Below are 13,224 nucleotides of genomic sequence, written 5' to 3' on the forward strand. Positions count from 1 at the left end.
AATACTCATTCTAAATAAGATAGTTAACATTTAAAATTAAAATACAGGCATTGGGACTTCCCTGGTGGTACAGTGGTTAAGACTCCGTGCTTCCACTGCAGGGGGCACGGGTTCAATCCATGGTCTGGGAACTAAGATTCCACATGCCACGCAGCACGGCCAGGAAAAAAAAAAAAAAAGAAAAGAAAAGGGCACAAATTCACCAACTGCTTATATCCTAAATAAAAATAACCAAATAAAGGGGACTTCCCTGGCGGTCCAGTAGTTAAGACTTCGCCTTTCAATGCAGGGGGTGCGGGTTTGATTCCTGGTTGGGGAATTAAGACCCCACATGCCTCATGGCCAAAAAAACAAAATAAAACAGAAGCAATATTGTAACAAATTCAATAAAGACTTTAAAAATGTTCCATATCAAAAATAAATCTTTAAAAAGAAACCAAATAAAATTAAAACATACTCCAAAATTTCAGCAAAATCAGTCTGAGTTTTAAAAAAGGGTCTTCTAACTAGGTAGTCCTCAAATTCTCAAGCATTAAATACCCAAGAAATTAATGCTGTGATAGACTTTAAGCTAGAATGTGAGAGCGGAGCCAAGGTACATTTTGCCCATCCCAGGCCTACCACACAATAAGTGCTAAACCGCTTAGAAGACGTTGGAGACTGGAGACCTTCTGTACAATGATTATTTAAAAATTATTTTCTTTTAAAAAAAATTCATGAATTTTGTATGTGTACCTGAGTGACCATGTCCTTAAATATTATTTCAATTGTGAAATAACCTCTTTATACAAAGAAGGAAGGAATAAAATATACATTTTAATAGTTGATTCAATAGTAACCCCACTCTCAACCATCTTACTCTCCATCCCTCAGCACTTCTCCCTATTTTGGATTTTTCTGTCCTTTACTTTACTTAACTTTATTGAATCTATAACTCCACCACCACCTCAGGGAAATCTAAACAATGATAGCACAATATGGTCTAGAATCACTACACCACTTCTATGGTGAGCTAAGCCTCAAAGGTAGACATGAAGATATATGGTATACAGTATTCAAGAGCATCCTAAGAAGTGATTTTAAAAGAGTTCTGTTAATTGTTAGCATCTCGGGTTCATCTTAAGAGAGAGCTTCCAAAATTATAATACTACCAATACTCAAGAGCTGGCAAAATAAATTCTGAATTGAAAGGCGCTTCAAATAGATACGATATTTAGCACAGCTTCCTAAGTGTTCCTTATACTGAGATTCTTCATAGTAGTCATAGATGTTCTTCTCATGCCATCTCCTTTCCGTATTTGCCTAATATACCACCTAATAATTCACTTATTGTGTAAGTTTCGATTTGCCACCCGTAATGATTATTAGCAAATTTTTAGCAAATTATTAGCAAATTTTCAGGGTTAACCTATATTCTGCTCAAAAATTTTAAACTAACACTCTATATACCAAGCCAAAATAAAATTTAGTGAAGTACCTTGGACCACTGCAACAGCTTGTGGTAGAAGTACATAGCACTGATTCCAATTCTTCCCAGCAAAGTTTTATCTACTTCACTGTTTTGTGGATCTTTGCTAACTGAAACACAAAGTAGGTATATGGAAGAAAGTGAAACAGTCCCTTAGAATGATGGAAAAGGCAAATTTAATATGGAATTAGTGATATTACCACAAAGACCAGGTATCAGCAAACTATAGCCCATGGGCCAAATCTGGCCTGTGGCCTGTTTTTGTACAGCCTGTTGAGATTCTAAGAATGGTTTTTATTTTTAAAGGGTTGTTTGAAAAGAAAACTGTGTGACACAGATTATATACTGTGCGTGCAAGGCCTAAAATCTGGTCCTTTACAGAGTTTGCCGACCCTGACAGAGAATATAGCAGTGAAGAGCTGATGTAAAAAGAAAGGTCTCAAAAATATACGAATTTTGTTGACGTGGCAATAGTGAAGATAGTAACAACTTAATGATTCAAAAATTCAGACACTCCACTACAATTTCTTAGCAATAGTTTTACCAATCTGAATGAAAAGAAAAATAAGAACATGAAACATCTGATATTCTATTGACCTTTTATCATTATAATCTAATTTAACAATAAATAGACGGAAAAATTTATAAAAACAAGGAAAAGTATCTAAAAACTGCAGTGTTAACTTATCTCCAACATGGAGACTATTAAGAGCTTTATATGTTATGAACATTGTACCAGTCAATCCATCAATCAATAATAAAGAACACTGTATCACCCTAACACACAATACTCAGACAAAAACAGTGACATTTACTTGTTTCAGCGAATTCACAAAATGGAACACCTGGTCTCTCTTCTTTACAGTCTTTTGTCAGTGTTTCAGCAATACAAGCACAAAATCTCTGGAAATCTGCAAATTTTTCACAGCCCAGTTTTATGTTAATGTATAAATTTCCCAATTTGGTCCAGTCACCTTTTTCTTTATAATGCTATGAGAATTATTAAAAAGAAAACAAAAAATGCAAGTTGTCATTTATGCAAACATATTATGGGGTAGGCACATGCAGGCATCAGATATACAGAAATTAATAAGACAATCTCTGCAAACCTTATAAACTTACTGACAAGTGTTACAACAGCAGTAACATGTTACTGTACAATTTGCTTTTCTGTCCATAGCAATGCCTCTATAAGTTCCAGATGTCAACATACACTTGTTTTAATTATCTAGCTCCTAATGTACTTAATGATGTCACCCTCAAACCTGAACTACACAGTGGAGATAGATTTAAGGAAAACAGATGATTAGCAGCATGATTTGAGCTACTTCCACAGCAATACACTATTTTACTACTTTTAGAGACTGCATTTTACAGTTAGTTGGCCATTTATGATTTGCAGCCCACACATAATTTTGGGCATTACATTTCTTCTACAAAAGGCGCTACAAGGTAAATTTCAGTAAACTTACTATCTTCCTATTATTTTCAATTCTAAACTGAGAAAGTTTCCCATGCCAACAAAAAATTGTTTCAAGGATATAAATTCTAATTTAGACTACATCAACAATTACTAGAATGAGTACAAAAATGATCTTAAATTAAAAAGTACAGTCATCCTGAAAGTCCTCTATTTCTTATTCAGACTTTAAATGCTTGGAGAGTGCACAATGACCTTGGCTTTACCCTGTCATGTCACATACTGCAGCCACCTATGGATCTCGACAAGAAAGCCAAGTCATTTGTGCACTGAGGGAGTCCGCCTAGTGACAAGAATTAAAGGCTAAGCTATAGATTATTATAGCTTAACATAAGTCAATTTTAAACTGAACTATTTCGAGAATTATTTTTAGAACAGTTCACAACTCTAGAAATTATGTTTGCATTTCAAAGTATTAACCTGCAAAAAATTAAACTTCTTTTCCTTCTTTTCTCTGTGTAACAGCCGCATTGTAAAACTTTTCTAAAACTGGGTTACTATCCAAAGTTTCTTTGTTGTTATTGGTTTTCGGAGATCCCAGAAATTTATTTAAAAGATAAGCAACATACCTCTATTTCATTCAAGGCTGACTCTAAATCACACTTCCAGTTCTTTATAAACTGCCTCATCTGTAACCTTTAACAATAAAAAAGGGTTAATTATGTTCATCACCCAAAGAGTCAATATTGGTCCTAATTCATCTGTTCTATAAATTATACCTAAGAGACTGGAGAAAGAGAAATATACTATAAAAATTATTCAGCGCTGAAGAAAATGGCGACTGCACAGATACCTAACTTATACTATTTCCTCCTAAACCACAGGCAACGAGGAGGAAAAAGCAAATTCCACATGAAATCATACCTTCATCCTAACTTGAAGACAGAGAATGTCAAAACTTTAAGATAATTGTGATTAAAAAGAGAAAAAAATTAAATCACAGCACTTGATCTCTACTGCTCCCACTTCACCCTCACTGGTCCATAAGGATTTGTGGCAAGCAAATAACTGACCAAAACAAAACAAAGCAAACAAACAAAAATACTTGTAGGGGAGAACCAAAAAGGGAAACTACCAGAGGGATCTAACATTGATTAAGAACTACCATTACAAAGACAAAGTCCACACTAAATTTGAAAATGCTAAGAAAAAAACTGTCTGGGTATATTAGAACACAAACCACACAGAAGGAACTTAAAAGTTTTGTATGATTTAAAGAAAGTGATCTGTGAAATGTATAGATAGCTTCTGGGAAAGAAAAAAAGACAAAAATGAAAGGAGAAGCACACCGGCAACTGGGAAGAGGAGAAGAAGAAAAGGAGAAAAGAGGAGGGTCCCATTAAACTAACAATAGTGTGTGACAGCCAACTATGGGGTCAGTTTTGGTAATTAGTCCCGATGCTTTATAAATTATTCCAGAGCATTAAAAAGGAAGGACAAGTTCCTAATTTTTATCCGTTCATCTGTCAATGGTCATTTAGGTAGCTTCCATGTCTTGGCTATTGTAAATGGTGCTGCTATGAACACTGGGGTGCATGTTTCTTTTTGAATTACAGTTTTCGTCTTTTCTGGATATATGCCCAGGGATGGGACTGCTGGATCATACAGCAACTCTATTTTCAGCTTTTTAAGGAATCTCCATACTGTTCACCATAGTGGCTGTACCAATTTACATTCCTACCAACAGTGTAGGAAGGTTCCCTTTTCTCTACACCCTCTCCAGCATTTATTATTTGTAGACTTTTTGATGATGGCCATTCTGACTGGTGTGAGGTGATACCTCATTGTAATTTTGACTTGCATTTCTCTAATAATTAGCGATGTTGAGCATCTTTTCAGGTTGGCCATCTGTATGTCTCCTTTGGAGAAATGTCTATTTAGGTCTTCTGCCCAGTTTTTGATTGGGTTGTTTGGTTTTTTGATATTGAGTTGTATGAGCTGTTTATATATTTTGGAAGTTAAGCCCTTGTCGGTTGCATCGTTTACAAATATTTTCTCCCTGTCTGTAGGTTGTCTTTGTTTATGGTTTCCTTTGCTGTACAAAAGCTTTTAAGTTTCATTAGGCCCCATTTGTTTATTTTTGCTTTTATTTCTTTTGCCTGGGGAGACTGACCTAAGAAAATATTGCTACGTTTTATGTCAGAAAATGTTTTGCCTATGTTCTCTTCTAGGATTTTTATGGTGTCATTATATTTAGGTCTTTAAACCATTTTGAGTTTATTTTGTATATGGTGTGAGGGAATGTTCTAACTTTACTGATTTAAATATATGAAGTTGTCCAGCTTTCCCAACACCACTTGTTGAAATGACTGTCTTTTCTCCATTGAATATTCTTGCCTCCTTTGTTGAAGATTAACTGATTAACTGTGTGTGGGTTTATTTCTGGGCTCTCTATTCTGTTCCATTGATCAGCATGTCTGTTTTTGTGCCAGTACCATACAGTTTTGATTACTGTGGCTTTGTAGTATTGTCTGAAGTCTGGGAGGGGTCTGCCTCCAGCTTTGTTCTTTTTCCTCTGGATTGCTTTGGGAATTCTGGGTCTTTTGTGATTCCATATAAATTTTAGGATTATTTGTTTTAGTTCTGTGAAAAATGTCATGGGTAATTTGATAGGGATACCATTAAATCTGTAGATTGCTTTGGGTAGGATGGTCATTTTAACAATATTAATTTTTCCAATCCAAGAGCAGTAGCATTGTTTTAAATTACAAAATATTGGGGACAACTTAAATACCCATCACTGATTGAATAACCTAAAGTATATCCATAAAATGGAGTACTCTGCATTGTTTAAAAGATGACAAATTTCTGTATGGACTGATTTAGATTGATTTCCAGGATATACTGAGTGAAAAAAAGCAAATTAAAAAAAAAGAGCATTATTTTCTACACTATATGTAATAAAGAAGTAGATATAAGAAAATACATACATATCTGCTCATTATAAGAGGATAAAACTGAAAGACTGGTTACCTCCAGTATGTAGGTGGAAAAGAGGTAGAGAGAAGGATGAAATGGAAACAGTGGAGCAGGAGTAAACTGGAGTAACATTGCTCATTGCATCTTTTTAGTACAGCATTGACTGTTAGAACAGACAGCAATTTTTCACATACTTCCCTAAATAATTCAAACCAACTAGGATGTGGGATAACTGAAAATATAATACAAACAGTAATAAATAAACCTAAATGGTCTACAAATGAATAATCACATTGAATGGGCATAGGAAAAAAAAAGAACTAAACAAAATAACTTAGGAAGCAATATTTTGGCTGAATACTATAATAACCTTATACTAAAAATGTACTAAATTTTTTTCCCACAGAGGTATGGGTTAGCAGTTCTGAAACTACTTTTTGTGGATCGTAAGACTGAATAAATGAGCAAATATATTGTAGATAATGAGAGTCAGGTTTCTCACTGTTGGAGAAAGAATTTATAAATATGAAAAAGGGATGGCTAAGATGAACCTGTAGTGCTGGATTCGAATCAAGCTATCAGTATGTACTCATGTTTTTTGTAATATATATAAAAATAGAGAAATAAATATATATATCTTGTGTGTGTATGTATGTTGTGTATACATACATATATTTCCTAGCCCTGTCCACTGAGAAGACCTGGCTGCAATGATACTCTAGCAGCAATGAACACATTCAGGTCTTGGTTTTGAAATACCATTCTCTAATAAAAGGAACGAGAGCTCCTTGGAGAAATGGTTGCTGCCAATGTTGGAGCAGGGAAAGAGAAGATGAGACTTAATTCTGAGGCTTCAAATAACACAAAAGTGGTAGAAAAACGAAAAAAAAAAATGATGAAAGGATGTAGGAACAAACCTGAAGGAATTCCCAAAGGTCAAATTTGGAACAATTTGAGCAACAAAATAAATAACTATATTATTAGATTATAAGTAACCCATAGAATAAAATAAATAGCCATGAGTTCACATTGACATAAATTTTGAATAAGTAAATAAATGGAGAAGGGACAGCTCTTCTTTACTGAAAAATTCCAATTAATAAATGTAGAAAAGGGAGGGACTTCGCTGGTGGTGCAGTGGTTAAGACTCCACAATCCCAGTGCGGGGGGCCTGGGTTTGACCTCTGGTCAGGGAACTAGATTCCACACGCATGCCGCAACTAAGAGTTCGCATGCCACAACTAAGGAGCTGGTGAGCTGCAACTAACGAGCCCACCTGCCACAACTAAGACCTGGTGTGACCAAATAAATAAATAAATATTTTTAAAACCCCCCAGCAATAATAGCTATTTTAAAAAAAGGAAGCATGCTATTTAAAAATAAATAAATAAATGTAGAAAAGGGACTTTCTTGGTGGTCCAGTGGCTAAGACTCAGCACTCCCAATGCAGGGGGCCCGGGTTCGATCCCTGGTCAGGGAACTAGATCCTGCATGCCGCAACTAAAGATCCTGCGTGCCACAACTAAGGCCCAGTGCAGCCAAATAAATAAATAAAATTCTTTTAATGTAGAAAAAATGGGGAAAATACAAAATCACCATTGGGTAAATACCACAGTAGTAACCTGTAGTAAACAGCCATTGAAGAATACTAAAATTAATGTATGAAGTTTTGAGGAGAAACAGCATAATACATAATGCTAAAGTCTCTTCCCCAAGATATTTATTCATTACAATAGGACAAAGAGTAACTTTACAGTGTAGAAACTTGGCAGATAATCTTTTTAACTAAGTGATAAAGGTTAACTTAACCAGTAATAAGATATACTGAACCATGTGCATCCTACTACAGTGCAATATGATCTGTAGTGAGTTAATGGATTTATACCAAAATTAATTTCCTAGTTTTGATATTGGCACTATTATTATGTAGGATGTTAACATGAAAGGAAGCTAGATGACGGGAACATGGGAATTCGCCACACTAATTTCTGCAACATTTTTGTAAATCTAAGATTATTTCAAAATACAATTTTTAAAGTCAGTAAATGTATGTTAACAAATTTCCTAGATTATATACACACCTAAATTTTCACTTATGTCCTGAATATAAATGTCAGAATTCTTTGTCGTAGCCTTATTCACTGAAAGCGAAAGTCTTTCAAATGAACTACAGCTAACTAAAAATTATAATCAAAATCAAAATAAGAATGTCCATTAAAATTCACTTCCCTGTCTAGAAACGGGTAATTATTTCAAAGAACATCAGAAGATATAAATTCAAATATAAAATAATAAATACTAAATTTTTTTTTCCTTCTGCCTTGGGGCTGGGTCCATATCCCCAACCATGATCTACACATCTTAACTACCCAGAGTTATTTTTAAATTTTCTCCTTCACTAATAAATAGGTCACCAATGTTAATACCTCCTAAAAAATACAAGATAACTGTTGTGAAGCAAGCACACAGGAAGGGGGAGAGTGCATAAGGATACAATTTTCAAACTTAGGGGTTACCAAATAAATTGTCATAATTTTCATATGCAACATAAATAGTATTAACTATCACTAAAGGAATTTAAAAAAATCATAGAACCTGAAGAACCTTAAATGTGCCTTAAATGCTGGTGTTTGAAGGGAAGTAGTATAATTAGAGCTGAAATTCCCTAACTGCACTATGGCATCCAGAGCACTAGAGCAAATTCACAGGGGCTCCTCAGGTCATTTTAAATTTTCAAGCGACATCTGTCAGACACTGTCAAACTGCTATTAACTTGTTTGGATTTAACTACTTAATAAATGGTACTGTTAATGTATTTATTTTGGCCTCTGGACACTGTGAACCAAGAAAGTTTGGAAACCTCTGTACTAGAGGATAATAAGAAATGAGATAAAAACAACTGTGGAAGCTCCTCTGAAGGAGGGAGCTTTCTGGGCACTCTCAAGGACTTTGGTGGTTGATATCATTTGCACTTTATAAAATTTGATTTTGTTAAAAAGTTACAGTTCATTTAAATACTTAAAATTTGTATACTTTCCTCTATGTATGTGACAGCATAATAAAAATTTTTATAGAAGTCATGGCTTTCCTTTTTCTCAATACAGGTATATTATGGTACTACTCTTACAATTAGTACAGGTTTTTTTTTTTTTTTTTTAAGGCCTTTGGAGGCCCATAAACTGAATAGAGAAAGTGAACAAGTAAGAGAAAGAATGAAGGAGAGGGCTTCCCTGGTGGCGCAGTGGTTAAGAATCCACCTGCCAATGCAGGGGACACGGGTTCGAGCCGTGGTCTGGGAAGATCCCACATGCTGTGGAGCAACTAAGCCCATGCGCCACAACTACTAAGCCTGCACTCCATAGCCCGCAAGCCATAACTCCTGAAGCCCAGGCACCTAGAGCCCATGCTCTGCAACAAGAGAAGCCACCGCAATGAGAAGCCCGCGCACCACAGCAAAGAGTAGCCCCGCTCACCGCAACTAGAGAAAGCCTGCGCGCAGCAACAAAGACCCAACACAGCCACCGATCAATCAATCAATCAATAAAAAGAATGAAGGAGAGACATTAAAGTATTTTATTTAATGTGGCAAAAAGTGAGAGAGAAAAAAGAATTAAAGTAATTTGTATACACATAAGAGAGTGCATTAAGTAGAATCAAGTAAGTTATGAAACAGAGCAAGGGAGACTTTACATTTGATCTGCCAGGCACTGAGATGAAATCAGGTACTGAAAAAGATCTGGTGAGGCTGGCCAGGAGGGTTGGCTAGAAGCAGCTGATGACAATGTGACTAGGCCATAGCCAAAGGAAGGAGAAGGGCTTAGGGTGAGCATATGAACAATAATAAGTGCTTTGCCTTCATCCTTTTTAAGTCTCCACCAAAATACATATATTTTAGTCCTAATTATAGTGATTCTTCTTACCTGGATTTCATTTCCAGAACTTCAGTTATTTCTTGCTTGGAAGCCTGTACTTGGTATAAAAGCTTAATAATATAGTTAAAGTGTTCTGGGTCAAGTACCATCCCAGCTTCAACAAGCTGTAGAAGAGGGAAAACAGTAGTCATTCTCATAAAAATATGAGAGTCAAAACCAATGTGTGTGGAAAAAAATGAGACTGATGGAAGAAGTGTAACATGGAGACAAACAGAATTAAAATTCATTTTAAAACTTTGAAGCATATTTTTCTTCAAATATTTGAGAACCACAATAAGACTGCTTACATCAAGAATTTAAAGCAAAAATGAAAATAATACTTTTGAATGCAAACTTGTATATTCTTCCTGTTCTCCAAGTTATCTCAACCACTTTATCAGCTGTACCTCATTTGGTACTCATTCTGTCTTTTAGTAAGTATAGCACTGGTGGTTGTACTGTATCCCTGATGATAAAATTCCTGAGAGGTATTAAACTGAGGTTTTTTACAATGACTACAGGTGAGCAGTAATTTCTTTTCATTTTTTTAATTTTAAATTTATCTATCTATCTACCAGTTTTGTTGAGATATAACTGACATGCAGCACTGTATAAGTTTAAGGTGCACAGCATAATGATTTGACTTACATACATCACGAAAAGATTACAGTAATTTGAGTGAACATCCATCATCTCATATACATACAAAATAAAAGAAAAAAATTTGTTTCCTTGTGATGAGAGCTCTCAGGATTTACTCTCTTAGAACTTTCATAGAGAACACACAGTTGTGTTCATTCTATTCTTCATGTTGTATAATACATCCCTAGTTCTCATTTATCTGATAATTGGAAGTTTGTAAGTTTTGACCACCTTCATCCAATTCCCAATCCCCCACCTCCTGCCTCTGGTAACCATAAATCTGATCTCTTTTTCTATGAGTTTGTTTTCTGAAGTATAATTAACCTACAACACTACGTTAGTTACTGGTGCACAACATGGTGATTTGATATTTCTGTACATTACAAAATGATAACCATAAGTCTAGTTACTGTCACCATACAAAGATACTACATTATTACTGATTATGTTCCCCATGCTGTACATTTCATCCCTGTGACTCATTTGTTATGTAACTGGAAGTTTGAGTAATTCTTGATTCAAAAAATTTCCAGGCAAGTAACTTTGTCAAGTTTTGTAATATGGTACTAGAGGTATTCACTGAAATATTTGTTCATCTGCTAGAGTGGTTCCAATGCTGCTTCCTAAAGAGAATGGGTGAGAATTGGGTGTTTTCCTGCTATTAAGCCTATTCTAAAATGAATGGCTGGGTAGTACCAAATACTAGGAAATATTCAACAACAGTAAAAATTTTAATATACCTTTAAAAAGCTGTAAAAATTTTTGTTTTTCTTTTTGCTTAATGCCAAATAGAAAATTAACTCCTTGCCACCATATTCTTATCTATCTGCTTTGTTTGGTAACAATGTCCTATTTATACATTGATTTGTGTATTTACTTTTGTTATATATGACCTCAAATCTTTTTGAAAAAGAAAACTTTCTTTAATCATCCTTAAGAAGTAGAGATGAGGACAGTTCACGAAGCTGAAAGAAGTCACCTCGAGTGCTTACAACTATTTAATTAAGGGGAAGCCCTGTCAGTCACTGGAGTCTGTTTATAAACCCTATTTTGGGAGAAAAAGAACATTTCTGAAAACAGAATTCTTTGGCATTAAGAATGTGAGTAAAAGGCAATTTAAGAGTGTAAGCAGAAATCATTATTTTCTTGGTTATTCAGTATTAGAGAATAAAAGGGATAAAATGAAATCATACCTTGCAAAAGATATCAATTAAAGCAGGTACAGCATTCCTTAATTTCATAGTTGCCACACACTCAAATGTTTTTAGTAATATTTTCAGAGCAGGCTGGATAAAACAAAAAAATTACACTCATTTTCATGTCTTCTTTCAGTACACCTTAAGTTTCTCAAATTCGTTTATGCTGAAAAACACAAGTGTTCTCTACGAAGTATTCAACAAACAGAAATGTAACTGCTCAATTATACAAACAAGAAATATAACAGATACATTAACTTAAAGTATTAGAAAAATATATTTTCAGGTTACTTACCAGCATTTTAACCATTATGCTGAGGCTCATGACCTGAAACACTTCTCTCAGTAAACAATGTTTGAGTAAAGAATTGAGAAGGTTATTTACCACTTGTAGATCAAAGTGTATACCCGGAGGGAACTTTCTGTAGTACGCCATAAACGTGTTTACTAAAAAGGAAGAAGTATATGTTAAAGTTATTTGCTGCTTTTAAGATATTCATCTTTCCTAAATTAGACAATCTTTCCATATTTAAAGATCAAGTAGTATAAATTCATTTTCTTAAAAGGTACACTTCCAGTATCAGAAATACTTGATGAAAATAAATTAAAGCAAAAGTTAATGGCAATAACATGTTAACCAAGATGTTAGGCACTAGATTGGGAGCTAACTTATATGCTACCCACAAAAAACAGGGCCAAACTGCCTCATACATAATGGTCTAAATACGAACTCCTAAGGAGCCACACTCCCATGGAGACTTTAGGCAGTGGCCTGTTTAGGGGTGGATGCAGACAATTTTGACATATACCCCTTCTTGCTGTTTTAACCCCCACCAACATGTTGACCTGGGGATATTTTTATTCCAATTTATGATATGAACATTCTACCAAAAATTATAACATTTCCTTTGAGAAAGTAGTTTCTTAACGGACACTTGGGTTGCTTCACATTTTACTGTGAAAAATGCTGCTATAAACATGGGTGTACAAATATCTTTTGAGACCCTGCTGTCAATTCTTTTGTGTATATGTCAAGAGAAGAATTGCTGGGCCATACAGTAACTCTAATTTTAATTTTTTGAGGAATTGTCATACTGTTTTTCCACAGTGTCTGTACTATTTTACATTCCTGCCGATAGGGTACAAGGGTTCCACTTTCTCAACACCCTCACTAACACTTGTTTTCTGTTTTTTTCGATAGCAGTCATCCTAATAGGTGTAAGGTGGTACCTCAATGTAGTTTTGATTTGCATTTCCCTTAGGATTGGTGATACTGAGCATCTTTTTACATGCTTATTGGCCATTTGTGTATCTTTGGAGAAATGTCTTTTCAAGTACTTTGCCTATTTTTGACTCAGGTTTTGTTGTTGAGTTTTAGAGGTTCTCTGTATATTCTGGATACCAATCCTTTATCAGATATATGATTTACAAATACTTTCTCCCATTCTGTGGGCTGCTGTTTTATCTTGCTGATATTGTCTCTTAATGAACGAAATTTTAAATTTTTCATGAAGTTCAATTTGTCTATTTTTTCTTTGTTCCCATTGTCTTTGGTGTCATAGCCAAGAAATCACTGCCAAATCCAATGTGTGATGCTTTTGTCCTTGT

The 13,224-nt window shown here is 34.8% G+C and overlaps 1 protein-coding gene across 8 annotated transcripts in view; it reads right to left on the reverse strand.

Annotated features, from left to right (window-relative positions):
- Nucleotides 1-13,224, reverse strand: part of TOPAZ1 (testis and ovary specific TOPAZ 1) — a 67,838-nt gene that overhangs the window by 16,923 nt on the left and 37,691 nt on the right. For 6 of the 8 annotated variants that reach the window (XM_079933792.1, XM_079933787.1, XM_079933786.1 and 3 more), the window contains 6 exons: nt 11,912-12,063; nt 11,614-11,706; nt 9,788-9,903; nt 3,518-3,584; nt 2,284-2,458; nt 1,478-1,578 (listed from right to left, as the gene is read on the reverse strand). In XM_079933792.1, the coding sequence (XP_079789918.1) occupies nt 1,478-1,578; nt 2,284-2,458; nt 3,518-3,584; nt 9,788-9,903; nt 11,614-11,706; nt 11,912-12,063 (704 nt within the window). The remainder of the gene's footprint in view (nt 1-1,477; nt 1,579-2,283; nt 2,459-3,517; nt 3,585-9,787; nt 9,904-11,613; nt 11,707-11,911; nt 12,064-13,224) is intronic. The other 2 variants (XM_079933788.1, XM_079933791.1) reach the window with 2 other exon arrangements.

The sequence above is a fragment of the Stenella coeruleoalba genome (assembly GCF_951394435.1).
Source record: "Stenella coeruleoalba genome assembly, chromosome: 10".
Lineage (NCBI taxonomy): Eukaryota > Metazoa > Chordata > Mammalia > Artiodactyla > Delphinidae > Stenella > Stenella coeruleoalba.